Source organism: Cucurbitaria berberidis, assembly GCF_010015615.1.
Source record: "Cucurbitaria berberidis CBS 394.84 unplaced genomic scaffold K460scaffold_5, whole genome shotgun sequence".
Lineage (NCBI taxonomy): Eukaryota > Fungi > Ascomycota > Dothideomycetes > Pleosporales > Cucurbitariaceae > Cucurbitaria > Cucurbitaria berberidis.
The window spans coordinates 2,084,423-2,100,488 of record NW_024468939.1 but is presented as its reverse complement, the minus strand read 5'-3'; the positions used below and the strand labels follow the sequence as shown (position 1 = coordinate 2,100,488).

Below are 16,066 nucleotides of genomic sequence, written 5' to 3'. Positions count from 1 at the left end.
CGTGGGGCTTGATTTTGCTGAGTAGCTTGGCTCTAGCCCGAACGCGGATGGGACGCCTTGCCCACCTAGGTTGGACAGAAGCAAGAGCTACTAGCGATTAGGAAGGACCCCTACAAACACCATCACACCGCAACTCCATTGTCCTATCACCAGATAAATATGTGGACTTTCCCATGCGCGTGAAGCACCTCAAGTGTTTCAATAGCAGCAATAGCAGCAATACATGAAGGGGTGAAGGCGTGCCACGAAGGCACTGTGCCCCTTGGCGCATGTCTTAATTAACGCGAAGAAGCCAACATGGCTTTTTGCTTACTTCGCCCGCCCGCGCATAACATATATATAGGCATCCAAGCCCCCCGGGGTATTCCTCCTATTCAATCTGTCACCAGGAGCTTATTTCTTCCCGACATACAAAGTACTCTGAACTCATTCCGTAACTTAAAATCCTCTTAGTTAGCAACAATGTCAAAAGGCTATTCTTCTTCATTCCGCATCTGCATCGCTATTCTGCTCGCTGTCCAGGCCGCCTGCTGGGCCTTGACCGTCCTCGACCTACTAAGCCCTGGCAAACCGAGCATGCTCTTACAGATGGCTACGAATTTGGTGTCCCAGATAGACTCGAGGCGCCTGGGTGGAAGCGCGCTGCTCTCCTACCGCGATATTCGAAGCCTGATCTGATATCTACGAGAGAGGGGTCCATAGTGGAACATTCGAGTATCGAACTACTTCATCCAATGCAGCGGGTATCAGAAATGAGTGCGCGCAGTTGAATTGGGGTAACGGGACGCCGCGGCGGAGAACGAGCATCGAGCGACACACCACACAGAGTAGTCGCGGACAAGAACGAAGATCAAATGGTGCAAGACGGCAACCGCACTACGATGAAGGAGAAGACAAGGCAAGACTCACAGTTTCAGACACCAGTTCTGACGTGAGCGAGCGTGGGCGAATCTGGAAGTCAGATAGTCGCAGGCTCGACTTTCCTAGCATCCAAATTTGCTACAAGAGCCATCAGTTGTTCGACTACTACAATATGTTGCCTTTATACAATATGTCAGCTATGCACGCAATAATCAATACATTGCACTCATTTTCCATTCTGAGCTTATGCCGTCCTTATCTGTCTATATCATCCAGCGAACATGTCCACTCCGCTAAATCGCAATCTGGGGAAAGGCAAGGTCCTCCAATTATCCACACGAAAACCCTCTGAAGAAATAAAACAGGCATCAACAGGATCATAGCGATGGTTGCTAGACTAAGGAAAAAGCCGCCGATCAAATACGTCACCGCTAGCCTACGCTGCTGTTAACGCCAGTACAGAATGCGAAATATGTAAAGTGAGAGAAGAAGAATATGGATTGTTTGCAATGTGATGGCATGTGTTTACTGCGTAGCTTGATGGTGACTTATCCTGTCTACCATGCTTACGTTCCCATACTGTTTCTGGTCGAAAGAGTGATCGTGCGGTACGACTTCGACACGCGGTGCAGCGGTAATTTCGTCTTGGTCCTCGTTTGTTACCGTTAGCGCCAGCGGGGTGGCAGTGGGTTTGAGTGTCATGACACTCTCGCCCAGTGGTTCCGAACGATCCGTGTTCGCCGTGCTAATTGATGCGGCTGTGTCGCTAGCCAGAGGTGCTGTTTTGGAGGGATGTGACTTTTTCTCCTCGACGTTTTCGATAAACTGAGCGCCACCATCCTTGCTGTCTTCAGGCGTGATTGCTTCCGCAAGGCTTTGAAAGTTGAACATAGGCTCGGTGTCAGGCGTGTCTTGTGGAGGTGTCTCGCCTTGACTAAAGCTTACACCTGAAGCATTCGGACTTGGCCCATAAGCTGAGCCGGGTGCTAGGTTGTTTTGACTGTCCTGGCGGAGGGAGTTCTGGTATGACTCGGCGAACGAGGAGGCCGATGATGAAGCGTTAGAGAGGTTGTTCATCGCAGAACGATGGCATGGCTGGTCGCTGAAGGGATCGAACGGTGCCAGATTGCCAGAGTCGGGGGTCTTGCCTCGTTGAATTTGTGCGCGGCTGTCTTCGAGGTGCTTCTGTGGATCATCTTTCAAAGTCGAGGCGTTGATGACGGAAGGAGGCTCAGTCATGGAATTGGACCCGGTGGGGCCACCAGATCGGTCCACTGCCTTGCCTTTGCCCGCTGCAGCTGAAGTGCCTACATCTGTGTCCTCAAGGTCATCAATTTCAACGGGATGGAAGCCGCTCCCAATACTGCGCTGCGCTTTCGCTACCTTCTTGTTCTCCTTTGCTTTCTTCTTGCCCTCTTTCTTAGCTTCTTTGGCCGCTTCCTTGTCTTCTTTTCTTTTTCGGTCTTCTTCAGCTGCGAGACTGAGGCGAATGGCTTCCATCATCATGAGTTCTTCTAGATCATCCATTCTGTTGCCTCGCCGCGAGCTGATTCGACCCGGAAATAAGTCGTTTGATCCATCAGTGGCGCGGCCAGATGAGCCTTCGCCTTCCCGTCGCGGCGTCCCAATACCACTGCTGCCGGCGCTGTCACTATTGAATATCGTCCGCCTTCGTCTACCGAGGCCAAAGCGGCTCTCCTGTTGTTGGATATTTCCCATCATGTAGGCAGCATTATGCAGAGCTGTCGCAGCAGCAGCCCTTCGCAAGGCATGTGCTTTTGCATCAGCCAGCTTCTTGGCCCAGTCAGGCCGAACCATATCCGTCGTAATGACCGTCTTGTCGTTTACAGCGAGTGATGTGGCTCTCCTACGCCCTGGTGAGGTCACAGTTGGTGAATTCAAGGAAGTTGTGGATGACATTGCAGAGGCTGCGTTGCTCAATGGGTTCTGGCCAGGTCCGTTATAAACCAGCCCACGCCTAAAAGGTGGAGGTTCAAAAGTGACGCCAAATTCCGGTTGCACGCAGAATGGACAAGCTGCGGGCTCAGAGACTAGCTGGATCTCTTCCTGAGGCTCAGCAGATGGACTTTCGGCCTCTCCATGGTGCTCAGGTGGATGCGGGTCGGGTCGCTTGATTTGTACAAAACACTCGGAGCATATCGGTTGGTCGCAACATCGTGTCTTATTGAGGTGCGGCGGGTAATACATGAAGCAGATGGGGCATTCTGCGGCGTTCTTGTACAGAAAGGCCTCTAGCCGTTGACCATTCACGTATGGATCCTTGGGGAGATTGAGTTCCTGCGGAGCGATGTCCGTTTGCGATGCATTGCGAGAGCCCGAGGCGAGGGAAGCAAGCGTCTTTGCGCGGCCACGGAAGAAGGGTGACGCGGACGAGATGGGCGAGACTGGTGAGGGGAGGGAGAAGGCGGGATGGGACGGCGATAAATTTCCTGAGCGATCCGAGTTCGCAGACATGGACCGCGAAGTGATAGGGACTGACAGATTGCTCAAGTTAGGTTCCGAGCTACGAGGGTTCCATGCGGGGCTGAGACGATTACTCGCTCGAGACGGCTCTTCTGGTGGGATCTCATCGGGGGCGGGAAGTGGCAGGCCATTGACAACGGCTACGAGCTGATTCTCGGTCCAGGTATCCTCGTGATCATTGAGACCTTTCCAGAAGGGAGCGAGTCGTCTCTCAATCTAGCATGTGTGAACGCGGGCGAGCATGTCAGCAGTGGGTGGGTGGCGCATACCTGCAATTGTCGCACAATCGGCTTGCTAAAGTCCTCTGGGCCCGTGTAGACACCAAGAGTGACCAGATAGCCTCCGTCTACGCCCTCGTCCCGAATACTCCGTTCCCGCTCTTGTGCTCTGAGTGCTCGATCTTTTTCTAGCTTACGAGCCTCACGCTCGGCTTTGGTCTCTCGCCGCGGCTCGAGCGCAGGATCACGCTCAGTGGGTTCAGCTCTAATGCCTAAGAAGGATAAGTCATGCCTGCTTCCTCTACCGTTCCTCGAGCTATACACACCGCCTCCTGTTCTCTCTTGTGGCGCTGCGACGGGTGCCGATGTGGTGGGCGAAGTGGGTACATGGGAACTTGAGCGGCGAGCGTGGCCCCGCGAGCTGGGCTGAGATTCCTTGCCCTGGGTATTACCCATTGTGAGGAAGAGGTTTCGATTCGAGGGATGGGTACAAGTCGGGCAGCGGAACGCGCCGGGGAAGGAGGTTATGAGGTGCGTGGTTGATGCCCGAGCAGATGACGGCAGTGTCTCGGGGTCGATGTGAGGTGGGATATGGGGGTTATCGCGGAGATTTAGCGAGTGGAGGGTGGTGTGGTGGTTATGGCGGGAGATAGCGGGTGTCACAAGGACATTGATGCCATACGGCGGTGCGAAACCTGAGCGATGGTCCTCGGGTCGCCCTGTCCTCGTTCGCGTCGTCCGGGTACGCGACTGGCTGGTACTGGCAGTCGCAGTGGGCAGAAAGGGCGCATGAGCAGGTGCAGGAAAGGAGCAATGGCAGAGGCAGCTCTGGCCGACTATGGGCTACTGAGGTGGTGTTGAGCAGCGAAACCTGAATGATGTCGTTGGGCTTGGCGGGCAAGCTGTCGATCGCAAACGACCGAGTTGCGTACCGTTAGGGCCGAATGAGGCGGGGGGTGGGGAACGTAAGATTGGGCGCGGCCTCTCCTCACATGTCAGCTCGACCTTTACAGGATGGTTGAAGTTTACAGCTGGGGCAAGTCGAGACATGTGAGAAATATACAAGACAAACAGGCGTCGACAGCTCTCTGACGCAGCCACGCTTAGGCACTGGGGGGCTTGCTGCTGCTTGGCCCCTCAGCCGCCCGCCGCGACATCAGGAACCGGCCTTGCAACCTGCATTCGTGCAGTAGTAGTGCCAAATCGGACAACACAACAAACACCAACATCATCGTCATCATCATCATTCTCGTTCTCATCCCTGTACCTTTGAGATGAATATGGTGCGAGAGCGCTCCCACAACACAGTGCCTAGGTACAGTAAGACTCCCCCCACCTGAACGCGGGGTTCCCCCATGCAGCATCGCGAACAACGCCCACTGTACTGTACAACAACCTGCTTTTTGCAACTAGCCTACTGCTACCTACCTAATGACCCTGCGACCAAGTAGCCTCCTCTTTGCCTCTTTGCCTCTCAACCACTTGGATTATACTGTGCCGAACGACCATGCAGCCTCCCAGTGATACTTGTCTCCTGGGCCGACAATCTGCTTACCTAGGCGACCCCACTCAGGGCTGTCCCACACTGTTAGCTGACATGCTGGCCAACGCCCAATACCACACAACAACTTACTGGTTGATGCCATCGACGTAATCCTGGGCCTCAATAGCGATGCAGCCATCTCGTGGAATCAACTTGTTCTGGCCTGCGACGCCCTGCGTGCTCTTAAACTCCGTCTTTCCATCGTTCCAATTGCACGTGTACAGAACAACCGCATCCTGATTCGTCGTCAGATCGGCCTTGATGCCGCTCCACTCGCTGCTCAGACTGAGTACCGTCGCCTTCTTGTCCCTGTTAGTGTTGAATGCCCAATTGCCGTTGTACCCGTGGCATCCGTTGCCGCAATGGTTCTCAAATCCAGCGTTGCCTGAAGCAAAGCCCAGTTGATGTGGTGCGGACCAGAAGTCGTCAATGGCCCCTGCTGTGACATTGGCAATCACGCCTGTGGGCAACGCGTTCGCGTCGGCTTCCATGACGCGCTTGGCCTCAGGCATATACAAGGTGTGGTTCCAGATGCTTCGGTTGCCGGGGCGCGCAAAGGCATCGAGCTGGAAGTAGGTATGCTGGGTGAGCATGAGGGGCGTCTTCGCCTCGGGAGAGATGGCATCCATGACAATCTTCCATTTGTTCTTCTTTACCGAGTATGTCACGCTTGCCTCGACCCGGCCGGGCATGCCAGTCGAGTTGGCAGGGTCGTAGATGGAGAACGTAATCGACGTATTCGACACTTTGCTGACGTTCCATGTCCTAAACGACCAATTCTTGGTGCCGCTGTGTAGCGTGTTCGGCCCATCATTCTTCTCGGTGTGATACGTGACGTTGTCGATTGAGAATTGGCCCTTGCCGATGCGGTTGACATATCGTCCAGGAATGGCATTGTATACAGGATGACCAGGATCCACAGCTGCGTATTGTCAGATGAGCTTGGTTGGCCATGTGGTTGGAGGCCTACGGTAGTAAGAAGCATTGTCATATCCCAGAACGATGTCTCGCTCTATGCCATTCTTGTCTGCAACACTCTCTCAGCAAATGCATTTGCGCATATCAATTGACTCCCACCTTTGACGAAGAGGTTAGTGAGCGTTGCGGCATAAGGGATGAATTGCGCCTTGATGCCTTCAGCCTCGAGCGTGTATCGTCCTTGCGCATCTGGAGACGGAACACCTGGTTTCGCAAGTGAATTTCGCACCATCGAAGTCGCGAAAAGAGCAGAGAGATACCTCATCATGAATGCTTGTATGAGAAACTTGAGCGAAAAGCGATAGTGGAACAACCCCGAGCTGGCAGCTCCATGGTTCACGGCCCTAACCTACTTATACAACGTAGGACCGGGAACCACGCGCCGCCCAACAGGATTCATTTCAATATCTGGAAGTGCATTCAAATTCAATCTCACTCTGTCCGGGTTGTTTCCGGGGTTCAAGCGCGTCTTGGCCATCTAATGTAATCTGTCTGAAATTTACCCCGGACCGCCCAAGGTGCCGCTAGGGCAGCGCCGGGAACTGAGCTAGAAAACGAGCCATTTAGTATTTATTTGCTAAATATGGTTCCCTTGTAGTTGATGTTGGTGGAACATGGCAAAGACACCCCGAGGCCGTCGATGGAGATGCAGTTCAGTGTAGCCCATGTGGGGCTAAAAGCAGGGTCGGTCTTTGGGCCACTACTCATAGCGCTATGAATGCTGGAGTACTTTGATTATACCTACGTTGCATCATCCAAGGCAACCTCGTATCATCATCCTTTACTGAAGGCGTCTTTTAGTCCGCGCATGTTACTAGCCACACTTTTCCAGCTCGCCAGAGTTATACGTAATTCATACAACCCTGGAAGCCTAGTAGGATACAAAATGGTCCAGCCCGAGTGTCACCTTGCCTGCGGCCGGCAAACAGGTAGTCCTAGAGCGTTAGCGCTTTGAGATTCTTATCTGCGGCTACTCGGCTTCGTGCTGGGGGCCTCACTCAGCCCCAGTCACTCCTGCTCTTGAGAAAGCTTCGCACCACCCAGAACCTAGCATCACCTCACCACGTGGGCCTACATCTATTCTTTCTCCTCACGCACTCTCTCCAGTTATCCCGCGCCGCTGTATTCTTACCCAACCCAGCCACCTCCAATCCTCTTCAATACACTACCAGCAAAGCTATGGGCGCGCTCGAATTCTTATGCGACATACGATTTCATAAGAAATTCGTCCTTCCCCCAAACCCCGAGACTGGAAGAAATAAACCCTATCGTGTTTCCTATTCCGACTATGGGGATTCAACCAGTAACGCAGTCGTCCTCTTCTGTGGAGCGCTGATGGGTACCCGCCTCAGCTATGCTACTCTCGATCAGCTAGCCAGAGCCTATAATGTCAGGATCATTCATCCAGACAGGCCCGGGATAGGTGGCAGTGATGCAGTTGATCTTGAAAAGCGGATACAGACCTGGCTTGGTCAGTCGTCGCTTTGCCTGCCAAATTGAAATCAACCCGGCTTACATTTGTAGAAATGGTCCCTCCACTCCTGGCTCATCTCAGAATCCCCTATGTTTCGCTCGCAAGTCACAGTGGAGGCGACATCTACCTCCTCAACACCATGTTAACCCACCCGCACATCCTACATCCTACAAATCCTTATGTCTGTTTCTTTGCGCCATGGGTTCATCCTTCCCACACTAAAGTCATGCACATGTGGGCGACTGAGCTCCTGCCAGCACCAATAATTGGCAAATATGCATTGGCAGCGAAATTCGTTACCGAAAATGTGATACCTTTGGCAGGAATGAGTGGCAGCCTTGTCCAAGGTATCAAGGGTTCGTTGCTGCGCTCCAACCCTCCACCCGGCCCCGTTCCACTTGCGCAGGCCACTACCCGGTCGCGACCGCCTTCGATATGTTCTCATGAAAGGACCAATACTCTTGCATTGGAGGAACCGAAGGTGGTAGAAGAGCTGCGGAACCATATCACGACATTCTTGTTCGCTGAAACCATGGATGGTATATCTGCAGATGCTCAGCTGTTCATGAAGAAGCCACGTTCCCTCCCGTGGTCCTCACCGAGTACCCTCTGGCCCGACATCGACTGCGCGGTGCCCCTACTGTCCAAGATGATCAACGAAGATGGTAGGGTGGGTAGCAACAGTAGGAAATGGATCATCGATACTTTCCATGCTTCCGAGGACGAAATGGTTGGCGATAAAGGGAGGCAGTGGTTCGACGATTGTTGGAAATCGGATCAGACGTCTACGACCAGCGTCCACAGTGTTTCATCGCAAGCAGCACAACCGCCGTCGCAGAAGAACTACGTGTACAGAAGCCAGGTTGTCAAAAGGACGGATCACAACTTCTTGCTGGACCCAGTCTTTGGTGCAAGCGAATCATGGCTTCAGCGAGTAGCGGAAGCTTTCCAGATACCTACGGGTGTTGATAACATGATTCAGGCATCTCCATAACCTAGTCTAATCATGGAGCGGGCTACATTGATCAATAGTCCTAAAGATGAAGTCTCGTCGAATTCTGCGGGTCGACGAAAGATCAGGATTTTTTTTGGGTGGTTTAACAACTCAGACTATACCATCTTCATCATTATTGTTATTACCCATAGTAGTTCGAATAGACTTAGGTGAGGAGTTTGGGGTTCTCACCTAAATGTATGCCAAGCGGCGATCGACATGTAGGGCTGACGGAGTTTAAGCCAGTGCCGAACTGACGTCTTCCATTCATGTAAGCTCACAACAATTTCACAACCAATGCGATAATAATGGCCGAAGACATGCAGATCAATCCCCAGCGCGCAAAACAATTAGCAGAAAACGTTGCGAGCATCTCGTCACGCATCAGTGCAGCAAGTAAAGGCGGCCAACAGGTAGGTACCACAGCCCCGCGCCGCCCACTTCGCATCAACAGCTACTAATGAGAAACAGGTCCGCCTCATAGCAGTATCGAAGCTGAAGCCCGCAAATGACATCCTCTCTCTTCATCAATCTCCCAACCCTCTACATACCCACTTCGGCGAGAATTATGTCCAAGAGCTCCTCGAGAAATCCAAGCTCCTCCCACGCTCGATACGATGGCACATGATCGGAGGTCTGCAGTCGAATAAATGCAAGCAGCTAGCCGAGCAAATACCAAATCTGTGGTGTGTAAGCAGCGTAGATAGCGAGAAGAAGGCGAACGAGCTAGAGAAAGGCCGCAAGGCGCTGCTGGAAAAACAAGAAGATGCTGCAAAGCTGCGAATCATGGTCCAAGTCAACACGTCCGGGGAAGAGGCAAAATCTGGCGTCGAGCCCTCAGACGCACTCTCGTTGTGCCAGCACGTCGTCGACAAATGTCCGCATCTGCAGCTCACGGGCCTTATGACCATTGGTGCAATTGCGAGGAGTAAAGAGACGACGCCAGAGAATGAGAACGAGGATTTTGTGTGCTTGAGGGAGACGAGGGATAAAGTGGCCAAGGAGTTGGGTTGGGAAGAGGGTAGGCTAGAGCTAAGTATGGGGATGAGTTCGGATTTTGAGGGAGCTATTGGCCAGGGGAGTAGTGAGGTTAGAGTGGGGAGTGATATCTTCGGGGAGAGGCCGCTGAAGAAGGATGCTGTTGTCAAGGACGCGGCGGCGGAAGAGAAGAGCTAAAGTCCCGGCAAGATCAAAGTTAATGCAGTGTTCTATGCATTGTGTTGTGCTTGATTGTGTGCGTATGAATATCTCCGCTGTTTGCTAATCATCCTGTTTCACCTCATCACCAAATCTCGTACACGCGCCTTACTTACGCTTCTGCCAAGGTGGGCGATCGCTCTTACCAGTTTTGCAAGACCACCTGGCTCTCACGTTACCTGGCTCTTACCTTGCTCTCACCTTACGACACGCAGGTCCACCATGAGGTATGCGCTCAATTCGAAGCATTGATTCTTGTTACTAAATAGTTACCGCAGTTCCCCAAACAACCCCGGTAGCATCGGAAGATTCTTCAACAGAGGCAACGGAACAGCTCGCGCAAGAGGCGGTAGAGGAGACTCGGGAAGAGGCAGCGAAAGATTCTGGGGAACAAGACGCAGCTTCGCCAACGATGCCTTCCAGCCCGCGAACTCAACTCAGCAGGCGAGCGCGTCCTTTACCAGTGGAATCTCTGGCGGTGCGATATCTACTCTTTCTACGACCACTGGTCAGCCTGGCAATACGGGTCTTCCGCTCCCGAACAGACCTCCGTCCTTTGCCGTTGACTCGACGACAAATAGTGGCGTCCAAGCCCCAAGCAATGCACCTCAGCCTCCTGGCGATGCGGGTGCACTGTCCGGACCCGTTCCTCAGGCTGCCTCCATACCACCCAACCCGACTGCCACAGATCATGGCAGTCGCCAACCCGTAGCTGCGGATATCGTTAATAGGACTGTCGCTACACTGCAGGTCGATACAATAGGTATTCCAAGGTCACCATACACGGCAAGGATTAGTTTCGGCACACGGTCAGTTCACGTACATAAAGTCTTCACTCTCAGAGTCTGACATTTGGTAACAGTAGATCCGGACGACTACAGCTTCAATTGTATGTTCCAGCCATCTAAACTTAGACATTTCTGACATGTGCAGGCTCAAAGGCCCCGGCATCGACGTGGTCATTGGCCCTAGAGATGCACTGTCTTTGCCCAAAGAAGGGACAGAGGCATGGTCGCTTCCCAGGGCTCTAATATGTCATTACTCCCCTTACCTCGAAGCGGCATGCACTCGCGACTTTCGCGAGTGCCAAGAAAACTATATCAAGCTTCCTGAAGATGACCCCAAAATATTCGATCTATTCGTTGAGTGGATGTACTATAACGAGTACACTCTAACCACGCGCCATGACGAAGAACTGGGGCGTATCGCAAACTCAAATTCGGAAGCTTGGGTGCTTGGAGATAAGCTCCTTTCAACGGACTTCAAGAATTACGCAATGAGCCGCCTCTACGCACAGTATGCTACAGATACAAGTCCCAAGCCTATCAGGACCATCGATGTCAAGTATGCATACCTACACAGTGCAGCCAACTCTCCGCTGCGTCGATTTTTCTTCGATCTTGTTGTAGCACACTTCAATGATCGTGCACGTGTCGTGGATACAACGGAGGAATGGTGGCAAGTCATGAAAGAATATGTAGACTTTGGGGAATTGCTTCTAGGTGTGCTAAGAACGGGCACCGATCGGCGCCACTTGATCAAGGACAAGGACATATATATGGAGAAGGTTCACGAGACCAGCGAGAATATGATCACCCCTGCGAAGAGGGATGCGGACGGACGACGCGTGAAAAGGGAACCCACGAGTGCTTGAAAGCAAGTGCTAACTCACGTGCTCCGAGCCTTTATGGTATATGCACCACATGAGAGTATGTTTATGCAGTGGGTATGTGGAGTTTTTCGATTGCCGAACGGAAAGGATTTCAAGAGTCGTGGAGGAACACACGCGATGTGCATTATGACATACACGTCGGCTCATTTTATTTACTAAAAATAGTGACGACCAAGGCGAATGCCATATGCACTTAGTTCAACTAAAACTGCCGATCAGCGCATTAGTACTTCTACCAAAATTTCATGCTCGAGTATTTGCCCTCTTGTACGTTGTTTTCGACTAACAAACGTAATCTACATAATCTTCAAAATCCTTCTGTAGACACTGCTTGCGCAAAAAGGCCCGCTTGCTCATCAGAAGGCCCTACAATATTCTTGAAAAGAGTTCAAGGAGCCAAGTTTGGAGGCGCAGTAAGTATGCGTCCGATACATGGGTGTAAGCGAATTGTTATTTACTTCTCCTCGCTTACTTGCACTCCCCTTGACGCCTCTGTTTCACCCCGTCCGCCGATCAACTGACAATACGGACCCCCTTTTTTTCGCGCGCGCTTCCTCCGGACGATAATAGGACTACGACGTCGTTCATAACAGCTCAAACATCATAAGTATCCCGACGTAAAGAAAAATCCATATCATGAAGAAGTTTGTATAATGTCTATGAAGCCATCTTTGTTTGAGCGCTCACATCGCATAGCCCCGCCTAGCCCCGCATACCTACGCGAGTGGGCAACCAAATACTAGGTCACCCAGTCACTACAACTAACAATAGTGTTATCGGTCGCAATGTCAAGTCCATCTAGCTCTAGTTCTGCTCCGAGTATGTTACTTCGCGTTGTTGCCTCTACTCATTCCAAGACTCAGTCTAACTCAACATAAGATGAACCTAGTCAACCGACATCTCTGTTCGGCCAGAGCTTGAGCAACGTCTTTCAATTTTCTGGTGACGCCTCCCAAAACTCTACCACTTCCTTGCCGTCTGATGGGCATAGTCCATCGCCTTCTACACCTAGCATATCAGAAACAGCGCTGGCCAGGATATCATTGGGATCGAGTCCTTCACCTACTGCTGTATCTGTATCAGACAACATCACACCTGTACCAGGCACAGGCGCAGTAACGATTGTTCCATACGAGGAGCCGTGCGAGTACGAGAGGCGTCCATTCCAAACCATCAGTGCCCAACCAGAATGTTCAAATTATAGCCTTGAGGAACTCAGGTTGGCAGACTACAATCAGGGTATAGGCTGTCAGCGTGCAGAGTGGGTTTCTCAAAACCTCGCGTCAGGATTTTCCGCAGCACTAAACGGTAAAGCTCTGATACCAATGAGCAGAAGAGATCCAAAGCATCTCAAGATGTGCGTTGTCTATACTAGCATTCTGAACTTTGCTTACCCTGGTAGACTCCGCGGTGCTAGTATTGAAATATCTGTTGGCTTATCTTCCTGCCTGTGCTCGCGGCCAGAATCGTGCGACTGCAACGAGTCCTGGTTCCTGCCGAAGGCGTTGATATCGCAATACTCCCCTTTCCTCAGAGCTGCCTGTACGCGCGACTTCAAGGAGCGTGATCAAAATCTAATCGAACTCCCCGAGGATGATCCCGCAGCTTTCGCCCTATTCGTCGAATGGATGTATTACGGTGAATACACCGTTCTAGCCTCCTCATCTACGCTTTCAGAAAGCCTGCATAACGATACGAACATGAATGCGAAATGCTGGGTTCTCGGCGATAAGCTTCTATGCACTGAGTTCAAGAACTATGCCATGGGTCGTCTCTACATGCAGCATACAGCAAGATCCACAGGCAGAGTCGTCGCGACGTATAATGTGCAGTACGTTTGCGAGCACAGCGCCACTACTTCGAAGTTGCGACAATTCTACCTTGATTATGTTGTTGAGCATTTTGCCGATCCGACGCGGTTGAAGGGAACAACAGAAGAGTGGGATGAGCTATTGATACACCACAAGGATTTGAGAATGCTTGTGTTTCAGAGCTTCAAAACTGCCCCTGACCAAAGGCGTTTTGTCCAGAGTGAGATGAACTATATGGACCAGGATGAGCTCTTGTCCAATACGCTCGACAGACTGAGAATCGAGGGCAATGACTCGTAATGTTGGCGCTAGAAAGAGGTCAATTGGCTTTAGCAGTGGGGCTGCAAGAAGATAAGATCTTGTATAGTAGAAGTTTTTGATTTGGTGACGCCCCGGTGTATCTACGCATTAATGATCAATTACCACTGTTCTTGGACTTTGTCGCTGTAAGCAGTTCCATAACATACCATACACATCTGATCTAAGGTGTGAGAGGTGGAGCAGGGTCGACATGCAGATCAAGAATGTATTATCAGCCGACTCTAACATACTCAGCCTGAAGCGGGTAGCAAAACTTTGTGAATCTCGGTCTAGCATAACGCACCTTGAATCTCCTCGATCGCGCATACTCGTAAAATAGAATTGGTATCTCGAAAACACGCTATACAAAAGCAATATACACCTCCAGCCATCTACTGCGCATACAGTAGGGCTATCATGATTCTCGTGGCCTCATACGCCCCTTTGCCCTTCAAAAGCAACGCGAAGGTCTCCGGGATTTTCTTAAAGCTGGCTGCCGTATCTGCTTCCTGCCACACTTGAGGGACTGCCGGCTCTACGCTGATTTCTGACCCAGCTTCGCCAGTCCAGTCGAAGCTGATCCGCCAATTGATTTTTAGCAAAACGTGTTTATCTTGCAGGACCAAGGTATCACGGCCCAGATGTCGGCCGAGATCCTTCCGTGAGATTTTTGAAGCAGCTGGTTTGGCTTGGCGGCGCACGTTCTCGGTGTCCTCACTTGCACGCCCGACGATCAAGCCCGCAAATGCCGATTCGCATTTATGCCAGTACTGCGCGCGCTTCTTTGCAATGTCCCAATACGAATTGATGGCCCAGCATGCGTTTCCAAGGTCCTTAGCCCTCGCTTTCTCACGCACGAAGGTGCCTAGTTCGCGTTCGGCCCAGGGTGAAAGATGAGGAACTCGCATGTCGACGACCTCATTCGCTAATGTGTCAATAACGACCGAAACATGTGTCGTGAGCAGTTTCTGTGGACCGACGATGCCGATTGTGTGCTTCTGTTGTACCCTCTTAGAGGATGGGGCCACCTTGCTGCGAGCTAGGCTAAGCTGTGTGGAGAATTTAAAGGATGTAAACATCTCCAGATAGGGTAAGGGATTTGCTAGCTCCACGGGTCGATGTGATGGGATAGATTTCTCTTGTTGTTTCGGCCGGAGAGGAGGTAAAGACAGGGCAGAGAAAGGCAAAAACGAGCATAGCAAGCTCGATACGGGTACTGGTTGTTCTCCTTTGGAATCTACGCCGTTGATCTTGGACACGAGTTCGCTGAAGTAGAGTTAGTCACCGTTAAGCGGAAGGGAATTTGCTTGAACCTACATCAGATCAGTTCGCTCTGTAGGCCGAAGAGCCTTATCAGGAGCCCGCTGTTGCTCTTTGGCAATCTCTTCTGTGCATTTTAACACCTGAGCTTCTAGATCTTCTAGCTCGCGCTGAAGCCGTCCCTTCTCCCGTTTCCTCATCTCGACTTCTGGATCCGGAGAAGGCCTCTTTTGCGGTTCAACATCATTCTCGTCTAGACCATGCTCCACAATTTGAACAGGTAGCGTTTTTGGTCTCAAAGGTGATTGCTTTGCAGGATCGTTGACGCGAGGCGGTTGTTTACTTGGAGACGAAAACAGAACACCTCGACGAGGGCCATCTTGCTCTTCCAACCCCCTTTGTGAGGGTGTTGTTGGTAGGTCCGCCGCCTCCTCATCCGATGCGCCTGCCAAAACTGGAGCACTCTTGTATCCTACAACCTTACGCGGGCGCGGGGTAACATTGTGGGTAATGGGGGGTCGTAGTGATGCACCGGCAGTCGTGTCGTCATCCGGATCTTCAGAAGGTTCTTGGCTCAAGTCTTGCTGTATATTTGTCTCGTCGAGTACAAAAGCACGCGCCTGCTTCCCTCGAGGCAGTATGTTACTACGACTGGTTGGCCGTGAGGCGGCTCCTCCAGCAGAATCGGGGCGCAGTAGATTGGGATAGTTGCGTGCAAGACTAGCTTTAGTCGGCGATGCAAATGATGGTCGTCGTGGAACTTTTCTCGGCGGACTTGACTGCCTTTCGCGCTCCTCTGACAAATTGGTTTTCCTGCGCTTGCGTGCGTGCTCGTCCATTGTCTGAGCCGGAGTGTCACATCCACCAGGCTGGAGGGTTGAGGGAGTCGGCGTGTCGCGTAGTCGTAATGTGGGCTATAAATATATAGATTGGGAAACGCACGCTGTTTGTAGATGTTGGTGGAATAGTGAATGTCGTCGCGTCGGCGCGTGTTGTTGCTGTGTCGGCCATCCGTAGCAACTCTTGCCGAGCCTCGGAAATGCGGCGCAAAATGACGTCTCTCTCGAGCTCCATTCACTTCTGTCACTAAGCTTGCTACCACATTTCCCGGTGCGACTGCGTACAGCACTTGCGACATAGTTACCAGGCTTAACTATGTCATGATCAAGCGTATTCATCCCTCAATCGTTTTCAACTGGTCTCCGCTCCGCAATTAGCCTCCAGTAGCAATGGAGCATATAGTAAAGACCGCTCGACCGCCAGTATTGCACCGA

The 16,066-nt window shown here is 51.8% G+C and overlaps 9 protein-coding genes across 9 annotated transcripts; 5 read left to right on the top strand and 4 right to left on the bottom strand.

The window, feature by feature from the left end:
• The first annotated feature begins 366 nt into the window (after window positions 1-366).
• K460DRAFT_178894 (uncharacterized protein) lies at window positions 367-855 on the top strand. Its single transcript, XM_040927031.1, has one exon. It carries the CDS (start codon window positions 463-465, stop codon window positions 676-678), a length of 216 nt encoding a protein of 71 aa, XP_040784665.1. The 5' UTR covers window positions 367-462; the 3' UTR covers window positions 679-855.
• Window positions 856-1,386: 531 nt separating this feature from the next.
• On the bottom strand, window positions 1,387-4,019 carry K460DRAFT_293824 (C2H2 zinc finger protein; the record flags this gene model as incomplete). Its single annotated transcript, XM_040929451.1, has 2 exons — window positions 1,387-3,561; window positions 3,615-4,019. 2 exons carry the CDS (start codon window positions 4,017-4,019, stop codon window positions 1,387-1,389), a joined length of 2,580 nt encoding a protein of 859 aa, XP_040784664.1.
• Window positions 4,020-4,545: 526 nt separating this feature from the next.
• Window positions 4,546-5,059, bottom strand: K460DRAFT_178901 (uncharacterized protein). Its single transcript, XM_040927032.1, has one exon. The coding sequence runs from the start codon at window positions 4,925-4,927 to the stop codon at window positions 4,667-4,669; it is 261 nt and encodes an 86-aa protein (XP_040784663.1). The 5' UTR covers window positions 4,928-5,059; the 3' UTR covers window positions 4,546-4,666.
• K460DRAFT_319851 (aldose 1-epimerase) lies at window positions 5,051-6,466 on the bottom strand (the record flags this gene model as incomplete). Its single annotated transcript, XM_040930437.1, has 4 exons — window positions 6,184-6,466; window positions 6,077-6,133; window positions 5,197-6,028; window positions 5,051-5,138 (listed from the first exon to the last, which is right to left on the bottom strand). The coding sequence occupies exons 1-4, from the start codon at window positions 6,350-6,352 to the stop codon at window positions 5,051-5,053; spliced, it is 1,146 nt and encodes a 381-aa protein (XP_040784662.1). The 5' UTR covers window positions 6,353-6,466.
• A 797-nt stretch (window positions 6,467-7,263) lies between these two features.
• K460DRAFT_409525 (uncharacterized protein) lies at window positions 7,264-8,552 on the top strand (the record flags this gene model as incomplete). Its single annotated transcript, XM_040937258.1, has 2 exons — window positions 7,264-7,555; window positions 7,609-8,552. 2 exons carry the CDS (start codon window positions 7,264-7,266, stop codon window positions 8,550-8,552), a joined length of 1,236 nt encoding a protein of 411 aa, XP_040784661.1.
• Window positions 8,553-8,860: 308 nt separating this feature from the next.
• K460DRAFT_358758 (uncharacterized protein) lies at window positions 8,861-9,728 on the top strand (the record flags this gene model as incomplete). Its single annotated transcript, XM_040932136.1, has 2 exons — window positions 8,861-8,965; window positions 9,024-9,728. The coding sequence occupies 2 exons, from the start codon at window positions 8,861-8,863 to the stop codon at window positions 9,726-9,728; spliced, it is 810 nt and encodes a 269-aa protein (XP_040784660.1).
• K460DRAFT_370101 (uncharacterized protein) lies at window positions 9,649-11,544 on the top strand. Its single transcript, XM_040934085.1, has 4 exons — window positions 9,649-9,976; window positions 10,028-10,558; window positions 10,615-10,638; window positions 10,683-11,544. The coding sequence occupies exons 1-4, from the start codon at window positions 9,972-9,974 to the stop codon at window positions 11,401-11,403; spliced, it is 1,281 nt and encodes a 426-aa protein (XP_040784659.1). The 5' UTR covers window positions 9,649-9,971; the 3' UTR covers window positions 11,404-11,544.
• A 1,034-nt stretch (window positions 11,545-12,578) lies between these two features.
• Window positions 12,579-13,728, top strand: K460DRAFT_178797 (uncharacterized protein). The gene is made up of 2 exons (XM_040927030.1): window positions 12,579-12,778; window positions 12,824-13,728. The coding sequence occupies exons 1-2, from the start codon at window positions 12,747-12,749 to the stop codon at window positions 13,530-13,532; spliced, it is 741 nt and encodes a 246-aa protein (XP_040784658.1). The 5' UTR covers window positions 12,579-12,746; the 3' UTR covers window positions 13,533-13,728.
• A 196-nt stretch (window positions 13,729-13,924) lies between these two features.
• Window positions 13,925-15,631, bottom strand: K460DRAFT_358755 (uncharacterized protein; the record flags this gene model as incomplete). The annotated part of the gene is made up of 2 exons (XM_040932135.1): window positions 13,925-14,798; window positions 14,850-15,631. The coding sequence occupies 2 exons, from the start codon at window positions 15,629-15,631 to the stop codon at window positions 13,925-13,927; spliced, it is 1,656 nt and encodes a 551-aa protein (XP_040784657.1).
• Window positions 15,632-16,066: the final 435 nt, after the last annotated feature.

Bases quoted from the DNA above. Each gene is read 5' to 3' on its own strand.
- K460DRAFT_370101 (XM_040934085.1), top strand. The intron at 10,559-10,614 runs GTCAGTTCACGT...TGGTAACAGTAG, and splicing joins AGGATTAGTTTCGGCACACG to ATCCGGACGACTACAGCTTC. The intron at 10,639-10,682 runs GTATGTTCCAGC...TGACATGTGCAG, and splicing joins GGACGACTACAGCTTCAATT to GCTCAAAGGCCCCGGCATCG.
- K460DRAFT_178797 (XM_040927030.1), top strand. From the start codon at position 12,747: ATGAGCAGAAGAGATCCAAAGCATCTCAAGAT. The intron at 12,779-12,823 runs GTGCGTTGTCTA...TTACCCTGGTAG, and splicing joins GATCCAAAGCATCTCAAGAT to ACTCCGCGGTGCTAGTATTG.
- K460DRAFT_178894 (XM_040927031.1), top strand. From the start codon at position 463: ATGTCAAAAGGCTATTCTTCTTCATTCCGCATCTGCATCGCTATTCTG.
- K460DRAFT_178901 (XM_040927032.1), bottom strand. From the start codon at position 4,927: ATGCTGCATGGGGGAACCCCGCGTTCAGGTGGGGGGAGTCTTACTGTA.